Raw genomic sequence first — 16,527 nt, forward strand, 5'->3', positions numbered from 1 at the left:
AATTAGGCTACTAGTCTTCAAGATATCTTCAATGCCTTATGAAGATAATCTGTTGCTACTTGGGTTGCGATCTCCAACGCCGCTGCAATGAACCAAAACGACCAACTGTTGTCAAGATTGGCCACCTCTAAAGACCTACCCATTTACTACGGTGACCCCCTCGACTGGTTACAGTTCCGGAACGCATACTTCGAGTCCACCGAGATCTGTAAATATACCTACACGGAAAACATGTGGCGCCTTCGTAAATGCCTACGAGGCGAAGCTAAAGATGCAGTGTCATCGCTACTTATTGACTGTACGTCACCTAACGAAATAATCGACATGTTAGAGCTTCGGTTTGGCCGACCCGAAATTATAATAAACAAAATTGTGTCACAGTTGAAGAAAGTAAAACCACTAGCTGAAAGTTACCACACTGAATTGGTGCAGTTCGCAATAACCATCAAAAACCACGTAGCAGCCACCCGAGCGATAAAGCAACGCGAGTACCTACAGAGCCCCGAACTCGTAAACATCATCGTGTCTAAGTTACCTACACTACTCGTGACCAAGTGGGCTGACTACGCTTACACCAACCGCGAGTTACACGAGAAACCTAAGTTACCTAAGCTTATCAGACTTTCTATACCTAGAAGCACAAAAAGTAGCCGCGGCCGGTGTTAGCTTCGTACACAACCAACACGAAGCCAGACGTAAGCCAGAGTAGGTACATCAGAAGCTCTCACAAAAATGTACTTGTGTCTACCAACTACGACCACAACGAAAAGTGTAACTTTTGTAAAACACAAACACACTCACTTGAACAATGCATAAAGTTCAAGCGAGCCCTACGAAAGGATCGCTGGCGTTTCGCACGTACAGAGAAACTGTGTTTTCAATGCCTACTACCACGACACGCCGATACTACGTGCACAGCCCCCGAGTGTGACGTCGAAGGTTGCGGACTCGGCCACCATCGCCTTCTACATTGGTCGAACCCGCGACCCCAGCAGCAGACGGCATCAGAACGCGACGGACAGCGTCTCAGTGAGAGTGACTGCGAAACCGTAAACCATACCACCGCGCTTCAGTGCAACGACGAGTCCCAAGTACTACTGAGAATAGTGCCGGTTACAGTGTACGGTCCGAAAGGCAGTATGCACACGCACGCCTTGCTAGACGACGGTTCGACCGTTTCGTTAATCGCGTCGCGACTCGCGGATGAGGTTGGACTGCACGGAGCGCCTCATACCATGCGCGCTCGTGGTGCATGGGACAATGAACTATCATGTGATACGGAAATAGTGAACTTTGAAATAGCGAATAGAGACAATAAGCGTTTCAGTTTACAAGCTAGAAAGATTTCCCAACTCAATTTGCCAATGCAAAGTGTAGTTAATGTTGATTTTTGTAAATATGAATGTGTAAATATTGATTTGTGTAAGTGTATTGCCCAGCCTATGTTACTAATCGGGCAAGACAATTGCGACTTAATTGCTCCTATTGAGTGCATAAGGGGAAATCCAGGTGAGCCATACATGACAAAGACGTGCCTAGGATGGTGCGTGCACGGGACAACAAAAAAGGTAATTGATTCATCTGTTTGCTTTACCACAAACTTGTGTTTTGAATCCCGTGAACCAACTCAAACCGTCGCCGCCTGTTGTAATAATACCGACGCGCTGGCCGGTAGCGCCACAGTATATATGTTACGGTCAAAGTGATAAATGTGAAAATTATGAATAATCGCCGGTTATTATGAATAATTACCGCATGATTTGGTAAATGTGATTAATATGAGGTCATTTATGTGTGTATAAAACTAAATAGGCGGCTTAGGGGTGGCCCAAGGGCCACCCCCGCCGCACCTTAACCTATTTTTCACTTTAAATCAAAACATTATGTTATAGGCATCATGGAAAAGTAATATTATGCAAAAAACATTCCAAACTTATTATGCCAAATTATATTAATATATGATATCAAAACGTTCAAAAGTTTGGCTGTACAGGAGCATGTACACAAGATGTTGTTCTCTTTTATGAAATTTGTTAGTACTAAGGTTGAATTATTAAATAATCACTGTTAAATGTGATTAATTTATCACTTTTACCGCGACTGTCGGTAATTATTCATAATAACCGGTTATTATTAATAATTTTCAATTTATCACATTAACCGTAACATATATATGAGCTTCTACTGTGGTAGCGCGGTCCCGCTCGCACTCGTTGCGTACGAGCCGCCCCCACTCGGGCCCCACGCGTCTGCGGACGCCGCTTACATACCTACGCGGCGGCGCGCGCGCTCGATCTTACTTGCGACGACGAGATTTTAGGCAATGTAGAGAATTTATCAACTTGTTTAGTTACGAAATGTACGAACGGAGAATCGTTGCCGCGAACATTTGATACTGTCGAATGTAGTAATAACAATAGTAATAGCTTTGTTAATTTTTTTGGAACATGATCGATATTATGTGTACATGACTTGCTTCAGTTGCATGAGTTAGTTAGAAATTATGTCTCATTGGAATCGATAGGAATAATTAAACAGTGTAAATATAAAGATGATTTACTTATGTGATTAATAATTTAGAAGTTTTTGGTAAACTTGTTGACGGTCTTTTTACCGAGGACTTCCTGTGGAAGCATGACTTTGACGTTACTAGATTGCTGAACTCGTATCAAAATGTTAACCGCTTGAAAAATGGCATTTTAAGTCATTTGTTCCTCCGTAAAGAGAGCGCCTTGTGGCCGCAAGATCCTACTTAACGGAAATATCTACTGATGTTACTTTGTTTGATGAACATTTTAATTACTAGTTGTGTAAGAATTTCTTTGTGTGCTACTGAAAATGTTACTTTATTTATAGTTTACTGTTTTTTTACGACATCGTCCTATCCTAATACCTACCTACTTATGGAGACTTTGTTAGAACCGCGCGACGTTTGGCTAAGCCACGCTTGAGGCAACTGGCACTATGGTCTGGGACCAACAACGGGTGTGATGAAGTGACCAGTGAGTGACGCGCGTAGTTTTAACTTTGGTTATGAGTGTCGCAAAGCGACACTAGGGGGGAGGATGTTGACGATGGCCACCAAGAGTAGGTACTAACTAACTAGAACGACGTAATGTTATACTTTTTGTACATTATAATATAAACTACTGACTGTTATATGATCTTAAGTCCTGTGACTTACCTGATAGTATTTTTGTTTATAACCTGAAATCTATTTAATACCTAAATGTGTAATCTATATCTTTACCTACCTATATCTAACTAAGCCAATAATGTCTAAATGTTTGCTACATTTACCTAAATGTTGTATTGTTGTGTTATGGCATAATTAAATAAGTAAGCGAATCTGGGTGCGCGCGTAGGTAATAATATTATCGCGCGCCTAGAACATTCCGAGCTAGCCGTTAGCAATGCGGCCCGCTGATTGGCCGGAGGCCTCTCGCCTTTTATGGTGAGAAGCTTCTAGCGGCTCACCGCGCCGCACACGCGGCCGAGAGCCGCCAGTCGTCGTCGAACTCTCACCCTCTGCGAACGTACTAGTGCGCACACCCGGACGCGCCTTCATTTTCAACGTACCTACCTGGACTTTCATTTTCATTCATCACCTACGTTCACCCATCGACCTACATCGCCTACACTGAGATTGGCGCGTTCTACCAAACAAACAAACTTTTCATCTTTATAATATTAGTATAGATATGCTCGTAGTAGGGAATTTAGTGCAATGATTTGTATGGAGACCCCTCCACTTTGGTATAGAAGGCTCATTTTTGCAACAGTGGTTCTTTGGGTGCTCCTGAGTGGATTTCCGTCGGTAGACATCGGGAGCCCCCCCTGTGGTAGCAGGGGGAGGGGGGGCAAGTTTCCTTCCGCCGCGCTTCACTTTAAGGCCCATATCTTCAAAACTATGGGTATTATGGCAAGTGTGGTATCATTTTCGGATAATTAAAGGATGGCGAATTCATTTCTAGAACAAACTTTTTGCCTTTTCATACAAAAAAATTGAAATATTGAGTAAAATTCACAAAAACCAAAAAGTATTTTTTTTAATAAACGTCGTCTACTTTTAAACCACTGGAGATAATCTAATAAAAAAAATATGACCTGAAAGCTACATTTATCAGGATTATAAAAATATAACATTATATGGTACTTTTTTCGCAAAAAGTAGGTGAAAAAAATTTTTTCTTCAGGACACAGCGGGCGAATTTTATTGCGCATCGGAAAAAAATATTTATTTTATCCATGAATTCATACTATTTGGTTCATAAGCAAGCAAGGATTATTATTTTAGAATTTATTTAGAGTTGCTGGCACATCAATCTACCATAATTTGTATTTTTTCGTCAATTGATTTTGAACTCTATGTGTGAGACATAAGGTTGAAAATAGCTTAAATACATTTTAATATTGAAAATATCATAAGAAGAAAGCACTATATAAAGAACTTTAATTTGTCTAAACGTCTTAATGATTATTATTATTTTCATTAACACTTTTATTTCTACATACAATTGTACCAGTGATTTAACGGAAAGGTAAGTGTGAGGAAAATGATGTTTCACAATCATAGTACAGGAATATTTTTAGCACAAAGGTTACGGCTGTGACCTTTTTAGTTGTTTTTTTCAGACAGCACCAGCTTCTGCACTAGTCTACTTCTTGCACTTACATCTCACCATTTCCAGGCGAGCCTCGGCAGCTACGGGAAAACCGGTCCATGTAGGCTCCATCTTGCTATCGGCTCTGGTCCACCCCCAACCAGTCGGGTAAAGGGAAGACTCGAGTCGGTTGCTTGCACCTGATCCTATACGCGAATCCCTTGATATACTGCCAGTAGCCAAGGCTGATACAAAGCTGCTGCTGCTGTCTGGGTTATCTTATGTAGGGCCTAAGCTAAGCTAGATCTAAGCGTAGTCCACAGCGACCCATTAGTATCTTTATGCTCCGTTTTTTTATTCCCTATCATCCAAAAAATTCCTATCCATTAGGTGAATTAAGCGTCTGAGTGAAAGCCTTCTAAGTCTTCTGATGCCGGATATGCTGACCCAAGCAGACCCATCCTTACAGTATTGATTCATGGACCCCACATGTATTCCACATGCTCGAGAGCTGTCTTCTGTTGTTAGACCTATCTATGTAAATATTGCGTTTTTTACACCCCTGTTCTTTAGTGCACACATATCATAGCGTAGAATTCAGCTTGAAACACTGTAGCAAACCTCCTTAAGCGTTCACTATGTTCGAAGTGTTTACAGTAGACGCCCGTTCCCGTTCCCAAGGCCATATTTACAGTGGCGGCGTAAGTCCTAAGGCACCCTCTGGTAACCCCCACGATTTTGGGGTTACCTACCGATTCCAAGATTGAAAGACAATGACATAGACCGCAGACTTGCTATGCAGATGCGCCAGTGAGTACTAATCTGTGCGACATGTGTCACCCTCTGATGCTTGGCACCCGGGGCGTTCTTTGTCTTCGTGACTTTGAGCTATCAGTAAACCAGATTAGGCTGTTCTGTTGGGATTTTGGTCCTCTTTTTAGTCGTCCCTTGTTCAAGATCTATCCACTTACTTATTAGATCAATCCAAGGGGTTCGCGTATAGGATTAGTTGCAAGCAACCGACTCAGTCTTCCCTTTACCCGACTGGTTGGGGGTGGACCAGAGCCGATAGCAAGATGGAGCCTACATGGACCGGTTTTCCCGTAGCTGCCGAGGCTCGCCTGGAAATGGTGAGATGTAAGTGCAAGAAGTAGACTAGTGCAGAAGCTGGTGCTGTCTGAAAAAAACAACTAAAAAGGTCACAGCCGTAACCTTTGTGCTAAAAATATTCCTGTACTATGATTGTGAAACATCATTTTCCTCACACTTACCTTTCCGTTAAATCACTGGTACAATTGTATGTAGAAATAAAAGTGTTAATTAAAATAATAATAATCATTAAGACGTTTAGACAAATTAAAGTTATTTATATAGTGCTTTCTTCTTATGATATTTTCAATATTAAAATGTATTTAAGCTATTTTCAACCTTATGTCTCACACATAGAGTTCAAAATCAATTGACGAAAAAATACAAATTATGGTAGATTGATGTGCCAGCAACTCTAAATAAATTCTAAAATAATAATCCTTGCTTGCTTATGAACCAAATAGTATGAATTCATGGATAAAATAAATATTTTTTTCCGATGCGCAATAAAATTCGCCCGCTGTGTCCTGAAGAAAAAATTTTTTTCACCTACTTTTTGCGAAAAAAGTACCATATAATGTTATATTTTTATAATCCTGATAAATGTAGCTTTCAGGTCATATTTTTGTTATTAGATTATCTCCAGTGGTTTAAAAGTAGACGACGTTTATTAAAAAAAATACTTTTTGGTTTTTGTGAATTTTACTCAATATTTCAATTTTTTTGTATGAAAAGGCAAAAAGTTTGTTCTAGAAATGAATTCGCCATCCTTTAATTATCCGAAAATGATACCACACTTGCCATAATACCCATAGTTTTGAAGATATGGGCCTTAAAGTGAAGCGCGGCGGAAGGAAACTTGCCCCCCCTCCCCCTGCTACCACAGGGGGGGCTCCCGATGTCTACCGACGGAAATCCACTCAGGAGCACCCAAAGAACCACTGTTGTAAAAATGAGCCTTCTATACCAAAGTGGAGGGGTTCTTGCACTAAATTCCCTACTATCGTAGTTATTTCTTAAATAAAAACTGAATCTCCAATCAGTTAAGATTAATTTCATACAACATTCTCAGAAGCCAACAACGAAGGCTTCCCTATTGCGCTCACCAGGTGGCGCCACTGGCGAGTGATAGGCCTCGACAGTGGCGCCAACTGGATTATTACAAAACGAGCTTTTTCCCGCGGCTTCACCCGCGTGAAATTTCGTTTGTCACAGATCGTCATAAATTATATCCTATATGTTATTCTGGGTTATAAACAATAATACTGTAAAGTTTCATCAAAATCCGTTCAGTAGTTTTTGCGTGAAAGAGTAACAAACATCCAGATATCCAGGCATCCAAACTTTCGCATTTATAATATTAGTAGTATTAAATTTTTTTACTGATTCGTGATCAGAATAAGCTACATAATCAACTCCCTAAATATGGCGAGGATTGAAATCAACACCCTGTATATTTTATATTGAAACGTTGGTTTCTTGTGTAAACTGTATTTCAGGAGCCAACTGTATATAATTAAAGAATCCATTGCCTACACTCTACAGTATGATTCATTTACCCTACTAAAACAGTTATACAGTGTGTCCGGGCATGTAGTGATCAAACTTTAAGGGCGTAATCTATGGACAATTTTATCGATGAAAATACTTCAAATTTGGGGCCTGACCCATTTCTCGAAAAATTACATCGATTTAAGTTTTTAATTTTTAGTTTACACCTCTTCTTTAAAAAACAAGTGAAAGCGTGGGTAGCTTAACATTAATAGGCAAATATTTTATATCATGCGATAGCCACTAAAATTATCTATTAGTAGAAGAAGAAAGCAGACACAAGTTTCATACATTTTATGGGAGTAAGATTGGATTTAATTAGAAAAATATATTACTTTTTTCACTTCTTTTTCAGTTATTTTCCAACACAAGAAAAACCAGGTCGGTGAGGTATGATTTATTTGCATTGTATTATTAGTATTTGAGCTATTCTACAAAACGAATGTAAATTTATTAGTCTACGTCTATTAGTTTCGACTTAATTGTTGAATAAAGATACCCCTTCCCAGCGGTTTCCATTCCAAAACCAGTGTAGATGGCGTACTAGTTTTATTTATTTGTTGCAAGGACCTTCCCTTTTTCCCTTGCGAATTGCGCTAGAGGGGGACAACTGGTATCGCAGGAAGGTATCAGAAGGTAGCAGGTATCGTATGGTTCGAATTGAAAAAATATTTTTGTGTTTGATGATATTAATATCCTAAATAATAAGAAAGGTTGTTACTTCACAACTTCACGCTACGGCCAATATAACGAAATTCTATAACTCTTCGTGGGAGAAATCTAGGAGTTTCCTTCCTCCACAGGACAGACAATGCCTGTGTGGAGGTCTGTCTTTTTGTTTTTGTACTTCAGGGTTTCTCAAACTTTCGGCTCCACGAAACCCTGTTCAAGTTTTCAAGTGATAGCGAACCCCTTACTAGATCATCAAAACCCAAAAGAAAATAATAAAAGTTACTATTTAAGAAAATCAGGTTTTAATTTCAATAAAAGGTACCTACTTACCAAATAAAGTGCCAAAGAAATGTCTTTTTAATATTGATGCTGTTGCTGATGGTGTGTTTTTTCTCACAAATGAAGTCAATTTTAGGAGTAATTTTGGTCATTTATTCTGCCGTTTTGTAGCTAACCCGTGCCATCTTGTGCCGTCAAATACCCCACTTCGAGAAACCCTGTACTGTACCTACTAGTTGATCTGGCAATAAATATTTTATTTTTTTTCAAATTCAAATTCAAATATATTTATTCATAAAACATAGGTACAAAGGGTGATAATTATAATTAGTGAGCTCTATGCTTAACCTATTCAGGTACATGAATTATTTTGTGACTTCCGTCAGAATACATAATCAAATTCAATTATTATTAATTGACAATTGAAATTAAATTATAGTTCGTCCGTTCGTTATTAGTCAGTCATTACGTTACATTAAATTAAATTAAAATATAAATAAATCAGAATGTCAAGATATCATCTAAATAATCGTTAATATTATAATAGCATTTGTCAATTAGTAATTTAGATAGTGCATTTTTAAATTCATTATTACATAACATTCTTAAATTAACAGGCAGATTATAGGCGTATAAGTAGGTTTTAAATGGTTTATTCACTATAGACAATTGAAAAAACGTGACACAAGTAGATTTTACAAATTAGAAAACAGAAAAGACAAAAGAAAACAGTGAGAAACAAAATGCGCCGGCCCCGCGGCTCGTGACGCGCGCACCGTTTGCCTTTCTGAGACGGACTGGCCGACGAGGGGCGCCGGAGTTTATGAGCGCGGTGTGCGTAGGCGGGGCGAGCGGCGGAGCGGGCTAGTGGCAGTCACGGGAGACACAGCACTCCTGGTTCGCGGTAAAACATCGCGCGCTATATCCTCCCCCTCCAAGCCATCAGAAGACATCGAGGATGGCTTGGCAACCGTTACTTTACGCCGCGGTCTTCCCCTCTTACGGCCGTGCACGATTGCGGTATTCGAATCACCGACATAAGGTGTGAGTAGACTGGCATGATACTTCCCTCGAGGGTTACTATCTCTATCTACAATTTCATAGGTGGTAGGTGAAACTACTTTAGAAATACGATAGGGACCTTCGCGCCTAGGAGCAAATTTACTCGTAAATCCTTTTGCTGCATGACTAAGGCGATGACTTTCTATAAGAACGAGGTCTCCTTCGTTGTAGATGGGTCCAGTTCGTCGGTTCTTATCCGCAGCATCCTTGCGAAGATCTTGCTGGTGTTCAACTCGCCATTTTACATCTTGTAGGCGACGTACAAAATCTTCTAAGTAGGGTGTAATCTGAGGCACATAATTTTCTTGATTTACGACTGCTCGCAGATCATTATTAATTTCGATTGGAGATCGAAACTCACGTGCAAAAGTTAGATATGCGGCGGTATGACCAGTACCTTGGTTAGGAGCAGTATTTAACGCGAATTGGACTGCTGGCAATGCTTCCGGCCAACGACGATGCTCGGGATCAATTAAAATTGCCAACATTTGCTTCATCTCGCGGTTCTTCCGTTCAGCGGGATTGGCCTCAGGATGGTACACTGGTATTAAGTTCTGTTGAACTCCCAAGACATGCATTGCTTTCTGCATGACCGCCGATACGAACTGGGTGCCATTGTCAGAGATGATTCTGCGTGCAAATCCATATCTCAAGAAAATTTCTTCAATCAATATTTTGGCACAGTTTTCAGCAGTAGCTTCGGCTAAGGGGAAAAGTTCAACCCATCGACTCGCTGTGTCTTCCACCAAAAATATCCACTTTTCACCCTTGCTGCCTTCAGGCAAAGGACCAAACAAATCCATGGCGAGGACTTCAAAGCGTTGTTGTAGGGCGGGTGTCTGCAGAAGACCAGCAGGTTTGAGATTAGTCGGCTTAAATTTCTGGCAAAGGTCACACGTTTTGAGGTATTTGAATACATATTGCCGCATATTGGGAAAATAAAATCTTTCCTTGATTTTCTTCAATGTGCGCTCTAAGCCTAAATGTCCAGCTGTAGGAGCAGCGTGCAGTTCTTTCATAATTTCTGCACGCATACATTCTGGTACTACCAATTGTGGTTCCTCAGATTCTCCATCTGGATCAAAACGAAAAAGAACTCCTTGTGATAGATAATAACCTCGATCCGTCCATTTAGAAGAGTCGTCATTATTTTCAAAGTCCAAAAGGATTTTCTGAACTTCCGGATCTTCCAGTTGTAACTTACGTAATTCTTCAGAACTACGGTGAGGTAGATCAATGGACACTGGACAGATATCACAAGTGGTGTTGTCGTCAGTTTCGAGTTCAGAACACACAGGGCGGCTAAGAGTATCTGCTACTACATTCACTTTTCCTGGAGTATATTCAACATCAAGGTTAAAAGCTTGAATCTTCAGAGCCCACCGGGCCAGTCGCCCGCTTGGGGTTTTCAAAGACAGCAGCCACTTTAAAGGTTGGTGGTCTGTCGCAATGCGAACTTGGGCACCTTCGAGGTAACCTCGAAACTTCTCAAGGGCCCATACCACAGCCAATGCTTCCCTTTCAGTGGTCGAGTAATTTCGCTCGGCTGACGATAATAACCTACTGGCATATTCAATAGGCTTCTCAGACATTGGAGTTGGACCTTGCATTAATACTGCACCAAGTGCATAGGCACTGGCGTCTGTACGCAGAATAAAAGGTTCATCAAAGTCTGGTTGTCGTAAGATTGGACTTGATGAAAGACTCTTCTTAAGAGCTTCATGGGCTGCAGTCTCTCTCTCTTCCCATTTCCATGGTTTATTTTTCTTGGTTAAATCGGACAAAGGTTGTGCGATTTCTGAAAACCTTGGAATAAATTTCCGAAACCACGCACAGGTTTGCAAGAAAGTCCGTAATTCTTTTAAATTCGTAGGAGGCTTCATTTCTTGTATAGCTTGGATTTTCATGGGATCCGGTTCGATACCTTTAGTGGTAATTACATGTCCTAAGTATGTTACCCTTTCTCTGGCAAAAACACACTTTTCTCTGTTGGCTTTCAGATTAAACAGACGAAGACGGTCGAAAACCAACTGCAAGTCACGCAAATGAGAGTCAAGGTCGTCCGAGATAACTAAAATATCGTCAAGATATGCCACGACTGTCATGCCTTTTGATCCACTATTGCGAATGTCATTTAAGCCCGAACGGAAACGGTCCATTAATCTTTGAAACGTCGACGGTGAATTTTTCAAGCCAAACGGCATGCGTCGAAACTGAAACGTTCCAAATGGTGAAACAAAAGCAGTTTTGTGTCTGTCTTCAGGAGCTACTTCTACCTGCCAATATCCAGCTTTTAAATCTATGGTGGACATAACGCAATTGCTTTTGGCAGTAGCTAAAATGTCGTCGATTAAGGGAAGCGGATATTTATCAGTACGAGTCACCGCATTTAATTTTCTGTAATCGACGCAAAATCTAGTCTCGCCATTCTTTTTCGGCACTAGTACCACCGGAGAAGCCCATTCGGACTCTGCTTCCTCTATAATTTCCAGTTCCAGCATTTTGTCAATTTCAGCCCGTATTATCTCCTTCTTAGCAGGTGATACTCTATAAGGCGGGCCTGAAATAGGAAGCGCATTTCCCGTATCTATGCGATGAACAGCAAAACTCGTCGGTCCTCCCCCTGGTTTGAAGATATCTTCATTGACACTAAGGAGTTCAGATAATCTGCTACGGTCACCCGGACCCAAATTAGTGCCCTCATCCTCGCGAAGACCTAACGACGAGCTGCATACCTGTTGAGATGTTGTATTTTTCTCAAATATCATCGGAAAAATTGTACGTACATTCCGAATAGAATACGTACCCTCATTGAAGTCAAGTATCATGCCAATGTCTTTAATAAAGTTCATACCTAGCAAACTCTCAGTTGCATCAGGCAACATCACAAATTTCACTGGGAGTACTATGTTTAACACTGTAACGTTGACCGTGGCCACATCAACATAATTAGTACAAATACGCCCATCGGCAAATTTTAGTTCAACTAGAATGCTTTCAAAACATTGACCATTATTTGTTAAGTGATTTCTTAGGCTTTTACTACCGATTGAATGTTTAGCACCTGTATCTACAAGTACTTGTCCTATTTCACCGAACACTTTAATGTCAATTACAGGTCGCATGCGTGAATCAAGACCTTTTGTAACATCAATAGATTGAAAAACTGTCTCTGATTTCACTGATTTAGGCACTGAACTTAAGCACTTAGCACACTTTGAACGCACTACACCGGGAGTGCCGCACCCGAAACACGAAATAGGCGGCGACGTCAACGCTGAGGACGGCCCAGGTTTAGGGCCGGGTCGTTGACTCCTGTCCGAAGTGTCGGTAGAGTGCTGCCGGGTGGCAAGCCGTCGACAATCCTCCTTCAAGTGACCGTATTGCTTGCAATACGCACAGTGTGGACGGCGTTTGCTTTCCGTCAAAGGAGGCAAATCAGGATGTGTTGCTGATGTGGATGATGATGATGGTCTACTACTTGAGACTGTTGGACGAATCTCATCCACAAGGTCCTCTACTCGGCGGGTTTCGCTTAATAATTCGCCAAATGTGCAAAACATGTTACGAGGAACCTTCTCCCTAATGCGTTGATGCAATAATCCATAGACCATATCAAGTTGTACCTCTTCGCTCAACGAGCGTGGCGGCAACTGAGCGAACAGCGCCCGAAGGTTACAAACAAAAACATCCGTCGATTCATTATTGCCTTGTTCTCTGCTAAATATCTGCCTGTATAATTTGTATGGAGGTAAGCGTGGACCAAAAGTTTGCTGAAGCAGCTCTACTGCTTGTGCCCACGAATGTACAGTGGATTTCACACCAAGCCACCATGTCGCAGCTAGGCCGGTTAACAATATAGGCAGGCCTCTGAGAGCTATGCCCTCCTCCATACCTACACACTCTTTGTATGTGGTAATGGCATCAATAAACGTGCGCACGTCGCTTGACTTTTCTCCGTCAAACCGCGCAGTACACTTCGCAAAATTGCCAGAATAAGGTGTTGTACTCACAGGATCGCGCGTCAACCTACTGATTAGGAACTCGAACTGCTCGTTGGTTAGGGTCACTGACCCCGCAGCAGCAGCAGGAGGCGCGGCAACAGTAGTGGTTGCCCCATAAGAAGGCTCGTGCATGCCCTCCAACGTCGCGGCAGCAGCGCCTGGCGGACTATAGTCCTGCCGAGGCAGCGGTGGCGAAGCCACATCCGCCGACGTGGCGGTAGTAGAAGCACTTCGGTTCATACTGTTTGCACGCGAACGCGTTAGCACCATTACTTTAAAATTGTTTATGCGTTTAGAAAATCAAATAGTCACTGCGAGCTAACTTGTCCAAAACGCGCTCAAACTCACTCGCGGCGGCCGAAGACGTCGACGGTTAACATGCACAATCACGCCTGTACCGGACGAAGCGCGCCTGAGCGAGCGGGTTGCGCGACGATGACTCGCGTGACGTCACAGTCACGCCTGTACCGGACGAACCTAGCGTCGACCGACGTACGAGGTACTTACGCGCGGAAACTTGTAAGCAAGCATTGTTTGTTTCACAGACTCACAGTTTCACTTAATGTTTATGTTTATGTACAAAAGATTTACAAAAGTCACTTGGTCTATAGTCTAACTAACCTACTATATACACACTATAAAACAATAACAGTTAATGTCACAGTCTGTACAAAACTCTTACGTGCACTGGATAATGTAAGTCGAGCCTGATAAACGCACACTTGCACTAGACTGACTTCTCAGTGGAAAGACGTAAACAGTTAATAATGTTCGTAAAGTTTTTACAAGTTCACAACACAGTTCAATTCACCGTTCGAAGCCACTCGTTGGATGCGCCATTTATAGGCGTATAAGTAGGTTTTAAATGGTTTATTCACTATAGACAATTGAAAAAACGTGACACAAGTAGATTTTACAAATTAGAAAACAGAAAAGACAAAAGAAAACAGTGAGAAACAAAATGCGCCGGCCCCGCGGCTCGTGACGCGCGCACCGTTTGCCTTTCTGAGACGGACTGGCCGACGAGGGGCGCCGGAGTTTATGAGCGCGGTGTGCGTAGGCGGGGCGAGCGGCGGAGCGGGCTAGTGGCAGTCACGGGAGACACAGCACTCCTGGTTCGCGGTAAAACATCGCGCGCTATAAGATTATTATACAGACTTTTCTTTGTTCAGTTTGACATTGAAGCCCCTCTGTTTTATCAAATACTGTGTAGGTACTGTTAAATTTCATCAAACGTCTTATCAAACATTATTTTTGTTTTTCCACGAATAATTTTACATTTTGAATTTTATTTAGTTTTGATGAAACTAATTTCCACGAAACGTGACTCGATAACAATTCGATGTTCTGTTTATTTATTTACTAGCTTTTCACCCGCGGCTTCGCTAGCGTGTTATTTTGTCTGTCACAGAAAAACTTTATCGCGCGCGTCCCTGTTTCAAAAACCGGAATAAAAACTATGTCCTTACCCGGGACTCAAACTATCTCTATGCTAAATTTAATCAAAATCGGTTCAGTGGTTTAGGTGTGAAAGCAAGACACAGACAGACAGAGTTACTTTCGCATTTTTAATATTAGTATAGATGTAGGTAGGCACACAAGTTATAGATAGTATAGATAATACAATTAAACAAACCGATATAACTTGTTATTACAATTAATAATGCGAATTTTTAACAAGTAATGAACCTACCTGAACCTACCTACCTACTAATTTAAAAGATGAAGAGTTTATTTACGCCTGTATTCACAAACATTACTATGAGGTCTCACAGTGCGCGTGGACGCACAGGGTGACATATGAACCAATCACAGAGCTCTATTCAACGCTGTGAGTTCGATTTGCTGCGTTACTTAAGCAAGCATCGTTTGTGAATACGGGCGTTAGTCTATAATAAAATCACCCAACAGCCAATAGGGGCGAACCAGTAAAGAAAATGTCGCAAAAACGCGAAATATTATTTAAACTGAGAACAGCTGTTCAAATAGAGTTGACGGAGTAGCTCACACATGTTTTTTTTTTTTTTTTGTGTTGGCCTTGAATGAAGTAGCGGCCACCCGCGACTTCGTACGCGTGGATCCCGTTTTACCCCCTTCATCTATCTTACGCGGTTTAGATTTTTCATACAAATATTTTTTCCCGCTAACTCCCGTTCCCGTGGGAATTTTGCAATAACCTGTTGTAACTAAGCTTTAAGTTTACCAAGGTACCTGCATGCCAAATTTCAAGCGTCTAAATTAAGCGGTTTAGATTTTTCATACAAAAGGATTTTCCCGCTAATTCCCGTTCCCGTGGGAATTCCTAAGTATACTATAACCTGCCCAGGAGTATGAAGAATAATTGTGCCAAGTTTCGTTAAAATCCGTCGAGTAGTTTTTGTTTCTATAAGGAACATACAGACAGACAAAAATTTTACTGATTGCATTTTTGGCATCAGTATCGATCACTAATCACCCCCTGATAGTTATTTTGAAAATATATTTCATGTACAGAATTGACCTCTCTACAGATATTTGGTGGAAACGATAAGTGATCTCATTCGATTATTTCTAAACTATACAAGATATCGAAAAACTGATTACTGATCCTGAAAGTGCTTCACGAGCTCTTTCAAACGATATCAGTAATAGGTTACAGAATTAACTGGATCCATCCGAAAATTCAATATTTTTAGCCTCCATACTAAATGTGCATAGTACATCATCTATCTTACTCACAATGCCAGCCACACAATATTAGAAGTGCTATTTTTTTATTTTAAATAATAAACAATTAAAATTAACTCGTAAATTGCATTCTTATTTAAAATTATTCATGGAAAACATTGGTTTTAGGCTTTACTTGCTAAAATATTATCAAGACATGAGTGCCATGACCGTTAGGGTGGAGCGAAAATTTTTTTTTTACATTTGCGTTTGTGAATACCTCTTAAAAGTTGCATCTTGTTGCAACGGTTACGAGAAAAATAAATAAAAAAATATTGCGACCATTTTTTAGCCCTCTACTGGCTTTTGAATATTTCATAAAAATGAAAAAATAGGACTTTATTGCAAAAATCATAAATTACCTTAGAATAGTTTTTATTGGATAAATAATATATTTTTGTAACTTTAAATATAATACACATTAGGGTGGTCCTTATTTTTCGACTTTTGAATTATCCCCGGGGCACTTTCTCATTCGATTATATACCTCTAAATATGAAATTAGGTTTTTTTAGTTTTTTTTTTAGTTAAGATTTAGAGGTCGCTACCAGCTGTCAAAA

General features: G+C 40.8%; 1 protein-coding gene across 1 annotated transcript in view; it reads left to right on the forward strand.

Annotated features, from left to right (window-relative positions):
• The first annotated feature begins 715 nt into the window (after positions 1–715).
• LOC135078174 (uncharacterized) overlaps positions 716–16,527 on the forward strand; it is a 36,181-nt gene continuing 20,369 nt past the window's right edge. Inside the window, exon 1 of the mRNA XM_063972759.1 lies at positions 716–1,568. Coding sequence (XP_063828829.1) covers positions 1,541–1,568 — 28 coding nt within the window. The 5' untranslated portion in view covers positions 716–1,540. The remainder of the gene's footprint in view (positions 1,569–16,527) is intronic.

This window comes from Ostrinia nubilalis, chromosome 14 (assembly GCF_963855985.1).
Source record: "Ostrinia nubilalis chromosome 14, ilOstNubi1.1, whole genome shotgun sequence".
In the NCBI taxonomy this organism is placed as follows: domain Eukaryota; kingdom Metazoa; phylum Arthropoda; class Insecta; order Lepidoptera; family Crambidae; genus Ostrinia; species Ostrinia nubilalis.